General features: G+C 33.3%; 1 protein-coding gene across 1 annotated transcript; it reads left to right on the forward strand.

Moving 5' to 3' along the window:
- The first annotated feature begins 7206 nt into the window (after positions 1 to 7206).
- Positions 7207 to 10566, forward strand: LOC133314801 (2-methylene-furan-3-one reductase-like). Its single transcript, XM_061516318.1, has 4 exons — positions 7207 to 7691; positions 8627 to 8950; positions 9672 to 9831; positions 10187 to 10566. Exons 1-4 carry the CDS (start codon positions 7218 to 7220, stop codon positions 10450 to 10452), a joined length of 1224 nt encoding a protein of 407 aa, XP_061372302.1. The 5' UTR covers positions 7207 to 7217; the 3' UTR covers positions 10453 to 10566.
- The last annotated feature ends 617 nt before the right edge of the window (positions 10567 to 11183 follow it).

Consider the following 11183-nt stretch of genomic DNA (forward strand, 5'->3'; position numbering starts at 1 on the left):
TTCTTCGTAAATTACAAAAACATTAAAATACATCGAAAAATTCCTCTCATAACAATATTGGGAATATGACCCAACCTTCATTCTTCGTAAACTACAAGAACATTAAAACACATCCAAAACTTTCTTTTTTTTTTCTTTTTTTTTTTCAAATATGCTCCTACTGATAGCTGAAGATTAAACATTTCAAGATGGGAAATCATATTAAATTAGTAAATTTCTCTCGACAAAGCATTTTTCATACACACAGGTAGGGATCGAACATCTATTCAAAATGCTAAAGGAACACAGCTATCTTCCAACTGTTATGAGCTTTGTTGGTTTCATGTTACATAAGTTAAAATTATCTTATGCACATGCACAATAGAATGAGTGAAACCATGTAACATGAGATATTATGCAGGTTTTATAATTCTCATTCAACATGAGAATTAAAATCTTTCTATACACCCTTTGATTTTCGTGTTAGCATGGGTCCTACATATAATTTTTTTTAATATATGGGTCTCACATGCTTTTTGTCTCTACAACATAAAAAAACCCATATTATATTCCCATAAGTATTTGTTCTTAGAACTTACAAAAGGGTGTGATATCATTTTTCTGAAATATAAACTATAATTTTCTCTTTAAGGTGAGTCGCCCCTCCAAATATCCTCTCAATCTTTAATTATTTGAGTTGACTATGAAACTAATTATGAGTCCGAGTAGAGCTTAGTCACAATTAATGTCATTTTTAATCTTTTTAAATTGGACAATTTATTCACCAAAAAAAAAAAGTGAACAATTTTGTTCTTGTATTTGATTTTTTCAAATCATGTGACTATTTCTTAATAAATTTCTTGATTAAATATTCAATTTCACCCTTGTAATTTAGTGCCTTGTTGAAATGTCTTTTTCTGTTTCTCTTTTTCTTATAAATAGAAGCTAAGTCATATGAGTTTTTTTTATAAAAACTCTTATTATAAAAAGAGCTTTTTTATAATAAAAAAAAAAAATAAAAGCTCTTTAAGACGAGTATTTTTTATGATGTATGTCAACTTTATTGACACTTCATTTATTTTATAGTTTTATCCTTATTCTAAACTTGTATTTGTAGCTTTTATTATTTACCCTAATAATTCATTCTAATAATAACTTATTTTATTTTCCTTTTTTCAAAATATCATAACAACTTTATATAATCATCAGAAAAATTTAACTTTATTTTTTATTTTTTATTTTTAACTTTAGCTTAAAGTATCTTTTAAGCTAAAAAGAAGAGGTTCAAATAGACTCTTAAAGTCATTATACATTAGTTTTAAAGCTTAAAAAATATATTTTAAACTTGAGAATTTCTTTTAATGTTTGATAAAAAATTAAATGAAAAAATAGAAAATGGGTAAATTAATTTTTTATTTCTCTCCAAGATATACCTTTGGGATACACAAAACACAAAAGCCAATTTAGTCTAGTAACTTTGTTCAACTCAAATTTAATTGGTTTGGAGTGGATTTCAAAATAAGATCCAATATATTTCCGATTCGAGATGATTCAATTAGCATAATATTATGCACTTTTTTAAGACGCATCTGTTATAAATTATAAGATTTTTTGAGTAAAATCAATGATTCATTCATAATTTAATAATATTTTAATGTTGATAGAATTTGTTTGAAAATATATATTATAAAGTGTTTATTAATTTAAGTTTTATATTTCTAAATTGTTATGATTTAACTATGCGTATTGTCTAAACTTATATGTTTTATCTTAATTCTTAGTGAACTCAATCTCAAGCTCATCATTTAGAGAGGGGAAAAAGTTAATCTAATCAAAAATCACATTAATGTTATACCGTGTACCCCATAAGCATCACTAAATATTTCTCTGCTTTTATTCTTAGAGAGAAGAAAATACATTTAAATTAAAATTACAAATAAATGTTTTGTGAGAATAGTGTTATTTTTATTCGGTTACGCTATTTTTTAACAAACAAATGGATTAGGCGCATAGGCATAGACAAAGATATAATAAAACAATAAAAAGTAACATCAGTTAGGAGGCGTTTGGCAGAGGAAATTTTTTTTTTATTCGCGAATCTCAATTTTCAGAAATATAATTTTTACATTCAGTTTATGATAATATCCATAAATTTAAAATTTAAAAAAATTCAATTTTCCAAAAATTCTGAAAAATATTTTGTACCAAACGTCTTCTCGGAGAAAATAACTCAAGATATGTATAAACTAACGAAAATTGAGCCCGTGAAAAAGCAAATGTGAATGTTTGCAAAACGATTCGCATAATAAATTTCTTTCGAAACACATTGTGGTAAATCATTTCTTTTCTCTCTTTTTTTATACATGGTAAATCATATTTCAATTCCTACTTAGAAGCTCTTGTAAAATGAAAGTGAAGATTTGGAATTTAGTGGTGTCTAATATGATTTTGATAATAATAATAATAATAATAATAAAGAAGCATAAAGGATAAAACACGCAATGATAAAAAAAAAAATCATGAAGTAATCCAATTTAATAATAAAGTTTTGCAAGAATAAACAAGTTCAAGATCAAAGTCCAAGCATCAAAGCATGACACTACGTCAAGATTATGTTAGAATATATTTTGAGGACTAATAATATAATTGTAAGAGCGTATGATAATTTGCATTGTACGAGCTCAAAGCATTTCTAAAATTGCATACTTCAAATATACGTAAAATCCTAAATTTGATCCCTCAATGATAACTGAAAAGGCTTTAACATATTTTGAATTCACAAGCATTCATCCATTATCCATTTACATATGATCATAGTTTTGGAATTCTATTTCATCAGAAGGGATTAGTTGTACACATTAAAAATATTATCTATCATATATATTCAGATAAATATTATAATTTGTCCGGATAACTTGAGAATTTATATGGATAAAATGGGCAAGAACAATTTATTCAATATGGCCCAACATTTATCCGAATACATGATGTCTTTCCACTACTAGAAAAGTTCATTTTTTCGACGAAAAAATTCCGTCGAAAATAATAAAAGTTTTCGACGGAATTCAGGCCGTCGAATTTCTCTTCGTTGATAACAATTATTTTTTATCAATGATTTCCAACAATTATTTTTTGTTATTAACCTATATATACTCCATCCCAACGGGTGCCAAACACTCTTGGATAATTTGTTGATATTTATTGAGTCATTATTATTGCACCTAATTCATTCTTAATCATTCAATTCTTTGAGCTCTTAGTTTGTGAAAGATCGTATACTCATTATAAGGTTCAGCTTATATATTTGCACTCTCAAATTCTATATTTATTTCTAAACACCTTATATATTGTAATTTTGTGATTAATGGTAGCAAGACCTAAAGGTAGCCAAATACCCAGATATTTGGTGGAGTATGTAGCGGTTTATCAAACACCCTTTCAATTGGATATAGATCACAAATGATGATGGTCAAACTAAGATCAATCTTAGTTTTTATTTCTCTCTAGCATTAAACTCCTTATTTTCAACACTTTATAATTGATTTATTTGAGCTTATTTGACTATTGCATAGTTGTGTTTTTTAGACTTTACATTTCCAAATTTATCTAGCTAATTTTACCTTATATTAAATATTCTTGAAAATTACTTGTTATGAAAGGAAAAAGCTATTTGCAAAGAGATTTTTTTAAAAATTAAATTAAAAATCCCTCTTGAATTATTGAAACCACTTTTCTAACCATTCATTCACAAACACAATGAAAAAAGTACAGAAGCCCAAGGCTCACACTTGAAATGCATAAGTTGATTGATAATCTTAGAATTCACTTCAAGAATAACTTTTCTATAATCAATATCATTAATGTTGTAGATTGGCCACACAAGCCTAGCCCTATATGGGGCCATACCCTTGCATCTCTAAAGCGAGACAAATGTTGCCTCTCCACACTAAATCTCACTTCCCATGCACATGCACCTCATGCATAAGACAAAGATACTTGTCTCACACCTAATGGTGCTCACAAAGATAGAAACAACTACGGCTCTCATCTTACTCATCATTGGAGAATCTTCTATATATATATATATATATATATATATATATATTCTTCTTCTTCTTCTGCCATTGAAGAAGCACTTCTTGCACATCTACTTACCTTGTTGTTACTTTGTTGAAATACGGTCTCAAGATCAACCGTGACCAACATTTCCCCTTAATTCTTAGCCTTTGCTTGAGACTTATTTACAATGACTCTTTTATTGAGCTTAGGTTCATATCTTTGCCTCACTAGATCACTATTACATTGACATACTTTACCCTTAAGGGGGTGTTTGGTTCAAGTTTTTGGAGAGGATTACCGGTAATCCTTCTTTGGTAAATGTAATTACCACGTTTGGTAGAAGGAATAAATTACGATTCCCGGATATCCAAGGATTACCGGTAATTTGATTTATAAAGAAAAGTCACTATTCAGATTACCAAAAATAATATGGTAATTCGGAATACCAATCAGAATACCAAGTAAAGGGAAAACACAACAATAAATTTTGAGACAAAAATACCCCAATACACATAAAAAACTAGACTCAATCTATCAATTACAAAAGTAAAAATAGTTTGGGGTTATTTTTGTAAAATAACCTCATATTTCAAGTCATATTTCGTTCTAAACCAAATATGGAATCAGTAATTTTTACCCAGTATTTCCGGTAATATTTTGGCGAACCAAACACATCTTTCGTAAGATTCCAAGTAAACTCAATTTCTACTGAATTCCCATTAATCATGATTCCCGGTCACCAAAAAATTTCTCCTGTACCAAACACACTTAAAGGAAAACTAATCCATTTCCACCTCAATGACAGTTCATTGGCATCATAGGTGGGAATTGAATCCACGACCTCATGGAACAATGATTTAATGAATCTTATTTAGGCTTAGGCCCACTACCCATGAGACCCATTGACTAAGGGCAAAAACCTAGACCACTTTGGGGACTTGGGTACAGTTTCCATATATAAACAAGGTCTTCATCCTCATTCATGAGGCTACACAAGTATCTTTTTACCTTATTAGTTATATCGCTCTTACTGACTTGAGTGTCAGAGACCTTGCAAATATACTATCCCCTTATTCCACCAAAGCACACGAAGGGGCTTTTCACATCAACTACCATGAGGCCTACTCCATAAAAGCTTAAGCACAATCTCACATGATCATGATCAAGTAACCACATATGAACAATTTTTTCGCACAAATAATGTGTCGGGCTCACCAACAATAACAAGCATACTCACATGATCAAATCGACTATGTCGTTTTCTAATGTTTATGAGTCTATCTTTTCACTACCTGTAAAAGCATATGTACTGAAATCTTTTAGCTAGGTGATGTTTTTATGAAATATATTATCTAAGTACTTAAATTGGAATAAAAAGCATTCCTATGATACTCGTTTGAAAAACATTCCCTAAAAAGAGGAACTTTGTATACTTTGAGTACAATTCTTGTAATATTTTTTTCATGATGAAGCAGTGATATCGATACGGAACTCCATTCCCATCATTGTTATTTACAAGTGCTAACATTAATAATTTTTGCATATACAAGCAGTGATTATTTTATGAAAAATAATAATTTTATGTAAACAAAAATACAAAAAAATTAAAATAATAAAAAGACCTCAACATAAATTAATCCTTGATATCGATATGGAACTCGAGTTTTATAGAGCCTTTCCCCATGTATCTTTTTTGGGTGTAAGGGTATGCATGACAACCATTCTATTCCCTAGCACTATTTATGAAAAGAAACAATTCTTTTCTATTTTTGTGTCTTGGAACAGTTTCTGAGAAAAAAAATGTGTTTGATAACATGTTCTATTTTTATTCCGAGAATGAGAATTGTGTTTGATAACACAACGAATAATATAATAAAAAATAATTTCTATTAAATATAAAAAAAAATTCTGATCATCACTTTCCTTTTCATATGGTGTGGTTGTGGTGGTGGCGGCGGCGGCGGTACAGTAATGGTGGTGGCAGTGACGTGGTGAAGATAGTGGAGGTGGTTGTGACGGCAGTGGTTGCGGTGGTGGTAGTGGTGGGGATGGTGGTGGGGGAGGTGACGACAGTGCTGCGACAATGGTGGTGGGTATGGTGGTTGGTGGCGGCAATAATGGTAGCAGTGGCATGATGGTGGTGGTTGTGAAGGCATCATGGTGGTGGTGGTGGTGGTGGCAGTGGCTGCGACGGTGGTGGTAGTGGTAGTGGTGGCGATGGTGGTGGTGGTGACAGTAATGACTGTGACGATGGTGGTGGTGGTTGGTGGTGGCGGCGACGATGACGATGACAATGGTGGCGACGGTAGTGGTTGCGACAATGGTAGTGGTGGTTGGTGACAATGGTGGTGATGGTTGTGGTGGCGTCGTGGTGGTGGTATTGATGGCAATGGGGGTGGTGGCAATGGCGTGTGATGGCAATGGGGGTGGTGACAGCAGTGGTTGTTATGATGGTGGTGGTGGTTGATGGCAGTAGTGGTGGTAGTGGTGACGGTGACATTGATAGTGGTGGCGGCGGCGGCGGTAGTTGTGGTGGTGGTGACGGTGGCATGGTGGTCGTGATGGGTGGAGGTGGTAGTAGTGGTGGCGGTGGCATCGTGGTGGTGATGACGACACTAGTGGTACGATGGAGGCGACAACGATGGTAGCGGCAGTCATTTCAGAATGATGATGGTGGTGGTGATGATTATATAGGTGGAGAAAGTGATTGAGAGAAATAAGGTGTTTCTCATTTTCTGCCGAGAACAAAAAAACAGAAAAAAAAATTTTTGATTCTTTTTTCTGTTCCCCAATACAAAAATCAAACCGGTTCATCTTGGGAACAAAAAAAATAAACTGATTTTACCAAACGAGTTTTCTATCCATTTCTATTTCCAGAAACAAAAATTAAAAGAATTGATTACGAAAAAATTGTCATGCACATCCTAAATTAACCGCTGATGAAAAGGGACAAACAAGATGTGGCAACTCACAAACCTACCGTCACGGCGTCGTTTTACTCACGAGTCATGTTAACCGGCGTTTCTGGTATATTCATTTATTCACTTTGTGATTATTTTTCTTGACGTGTCGAGCAACAGTTGGATAACGTGAACGCGAGTGTACATTAATCCGATTCGTATGTAACAAACAAAACACCAACGTTAAACTTAGTTACTTTATAAGCCAATGGGTGGTTGATGGTTGAAGCAGAAACAAGTGATAAGCCGTTAGTAAGCATGTCTGCGAGCGCTGCACTCTCCTCCACAACTTCACACCTCACTCTCCTTCCTTCTCTCCCTTCCACCGCTCCACTTTCTCTTAGATTTTCCTTCCCTTTCCGGGAAAACAGAAACCAAATTTCACCTCTCACAACCCTTTTCCCTCACAAGCACCCGTTTTCATCAGCAAGGCCTGCCAGAGTCTTGGTGAAATCTCAGGCTACTGCACCTGCTTCTACTGAGGCTGTGAAAGTGACACCTGTGCCTTCTGACATGAAGGCCTGGGTCTATGGAGAGTATGGGGGTGTGGATGTTTTGAAGTTTGATTACAATGTTGCTGTACCTGATTTGAAGGAGGATCAGGTCCTTGTTAGAGTTGTTGCTGCATCTCTTAACCCTGTTGATGCCAAGAGAAGGCAGGGGAAGTTCAAGGCCACTGATTCTCCTCTTCCGGTTATTCACTTTCTTTCAAATTTGTTTAATTTCTGTTCTCTCAATCTTTTCTTTTTATTTGTTTTGTGATTGGTAAATCAATGTAAGTGATAAAGTCTAGTATTGGGTAACAATGAAATAAGCAAGAAATACATAATGAAAATCACTCCCATTACACCGCGATTAGCGACGGTCGGGTCAGGATAATTCTTGTATAGAGCCTTATATTTACAAATTTGTACTCACGGATTCAAACCCATAATCTTGCAAAATACCCATAAATTTAATGTATTAAGATTGAGTTTTATAAGAGAAATTTTCCTAGACACCCTTTCATTTTCGTGCTGACGTGAGTCTTATAGATGACTTTTTCTAAGATATGGGTTTCAGATGACTTTTGCCTCTATGGCATAAGAAGACTCATCTCATGTAATAATATGAGATGTATAAAACTCATTAAGATTTGGGCTTATACTTGATGCGAAACCCATAATGATTTTAATTTTTCTATTTAGTAATCTCCTTTATTTGGGCTCTATAACATTTGGAAGGGTGGGATTTCTCTCTAGTGGGAAAATAGGACGTATGAAAGAAAATTACAGTAGGTGGTGAATTTCCATTCTATGTTCCTAAGGAAAAGGAATGATTAAATTAGCATGCTTATTGTACTCTTTTTACCTTGAAATTAAATTAGCACCTCAATTCAGTTCTAGCACATGAAGAAAAGGGGATAAATTCAATAATTATAGTGGAGAAAGGAGATTACAAAGTTAGTTATAAGTGAAGATGATTTTAACTGTTGAGGAAAGCTCAGAGTAATTGAACGTAAAGAATATTGGTTGATGTAGTCTTGCAAGAGAATTTAGGTTAAAAAGGAAGGAAAAGCTACAAGTGATTTCTTAATTTTGTAGGAGTAATTATGTCATGAAATCAAATTTGTCTTGTTTTGTCCATAGACTGTTCCGGGCTATGATGTTGCTGGTGTGGTGGTGAAGGTTGGTAGTCAAGTAAAGGACTTCAAAGTGGGTGATGAAGTATATGGGGATGTAAATGAGAAAGCACTGGAAGGGCCTGAGCAGTTTGGGTCTCTGGCTGAGTACACTGCTGTTGAGGAGAAATTGCTGGCACCAAAACCTAAGAATTTGGACTTTGCTCAAGCTGCTTCTCTTCCTCTAGCCATTGAGACGGCTTATGAGGGTTTGGAGAGGACTGGATTTTCTTCTGGCAAATCTATTCTTGTTCTAAATGGCTCTGGTGGAGTTGGAAGCCTAGTGATTCAGGTATTAATTCTCCAAATTAGTTCCTTCATACTTAAAATAAATACATCAATAGCAGGTTTTAATGTTTCTCCTCTTTTAGCATTATATATATGAAATGATTTATATCACAGTTTCTGAAATAAGTTAGTCTTTGCCTCTTAGACAATGAATCAGTGACTAAATCCATTCACTTAGTGAAGGCTTCAACTAGTATTGCTGATCTTACTGCCAGTCATTAGTGCTCAGTAAATATATAGTTTTAAGAGTGTATTTATTGGTGAACGGTAGTGCTTGCTGACAATTTAGCCATTTTGACTTCTAATTGTACTTATACACTGTATAGCCATTTCCCTGCAAAATTAAGCTTCTATTCAGCTCAAACTTTATCAGGAAACTTGATATTTGATGGAAGTTTTTTTTTTTCTTTCAAAACTTGGCTTATCAAACCTTTTTCCCCATGTGTCTACCCTTAAAACCACACACTTACAAAAACTTACAACTCTGCTGTCGATTTAAAAAGGTTTGTTTACAGTTCAACGACACAGATGCAGAGATTGTAAGTTTTTGTAAGTCTATGAATGTAAGAGTAACCTGACGCCTAATTGCAATGGTTTTAGAGTACTCCAATTAAGTTTCTGGTTTCAAATTTCTAGCATGAAGGAAAGCACTAGAACTTTAAAATGCTATAAGAAAATTCGTACACTTGACAAGTTATGTTATGCATACCTTCAATGACTAACAGCTAGCTAAGCAAGTTTTTGGAGCTTCAAGAGTTGCTGCAACTTCAAGCACTAGAAATTTGGAGCTGTTGAAAAGCTTGGGAGCTGATTTGGCTATTGACTACACAAAGGAGAACTTTGAAGACTTGCCAGAAAAATTTGATGTAGTTTATGATGCCATTGGTAAAATTCTATTCTCCTAGTATCAGTATTGTTCTTCCAGTCTTCCATACAAGATTCTCAAACAATTTGGCGAGAAGGGTTTGTGAGAAATACATTGTTATTGTTGCATGCCTAAATTTCTATTTCATTAGATAAATAATTTATACAGCTATGAGTAGATTATGAAACGGCATTTTCAAGTTATTTTGAGACTAAAACATGTTTATTCGAGATAAAAAAAACTGTAAGCTTGTATGTCTTGATTTTCAGAAATTCATCAGAATATTGAATCTATTAGGTAAGTAAGATACACAAAAATTTCTTTTTCATATCGTTGATAGTTGATAGTGCTTCATTTTATGCTGGTTATTTACAGGGCAATGTGACAGGGCTGTGAAGGTTGTGAAAGAAGGTGGAATTGTGGTAGCACTCACAGGTGCAGTTACACCACCTGGCTTCAGATTTGTAGTCACTTCCAATGGAGCTGTTCTGAGGAAATTAAACCCTTATTTAGAGAGTGGAAAGGTGAAACCAGTTATAGACCCCAAAGGTCCATTCCCCTTTGCACAGGTTGCTGAAGCCTTCTCTTACCTTGAAACAAACCGAGCTACAGGAAAGGTTGTTGTACATCCCATCCCATGAATCAAATAAAAGGGATAGGCAATTTTGCTTTTTGTGTGTAGTAATGTTACACAATGTATGAGTAAAGCTGAGTTCTGATTACAGTTAGAAAATATAAAAAAAACTTCACTCTTTCATTCTTGCTCCTTTTGAACTTTTCATGAAAATTGTTTGAAAGCAAAACTTGTAAGAGAATTCTTCATAGCTAAAGGAGATAGAGTAACATCTGCTCAGTTAATTCTAACAAAAGAATATGCTTTATGGTTATCTTGGATAGTTGGATCATTCGTGTCAACAAATTATTTATGAACGTGAGATCTAGAGTGTTAGATTATATTTTGAACCTTGACAGAAATAACATAAATGTCTAAATTTTTGTTACCCAACAAATTATATTTCAAAATATTAGACCAATAAATCTTACCCATTTATTATTCTAGCTCTATTTGTGAAAAAAAAAAATATATAACACAAATGAATTACAAATTTTTCAACCCTATGTAATTGGTCATCAAACAACTAACAATAAGTGGCATAAGGACTCGTACACAAAAAAAAAAACAATAACCACGTTTGAAATATTTTACATATTTTCATATAAAGTTTCAACCTATGATGCACCGACACTTTAAAATTCCTGACATGTCGTATTCGACACTAACTGACACTCCGGCATTTTCCAACACTCTAACACACATTGCAGATACTCAAAAAAGGATTCAAAATTTGCGTTGCTTTGCATTTTTAGTTTT

The sequence above is a fragment of the Gastrolobium bilobum genome, unplaced genomic scaffold, assembly GCF_033153095.1.
Source record: "Gastrolobium bilobum isolate Gb01-03AN ecotype WA unplaced genomic scaffold, APGP_CSIRO_Gbil_v1 utg11595, whole genome shotgun sequence".
NCBI lineage: Eukaryota > Viridiplantae > Streptophyta > Magnoliopsida > Fabales > Fabaceae > Gastrolobium > Gastrolobium bilobum.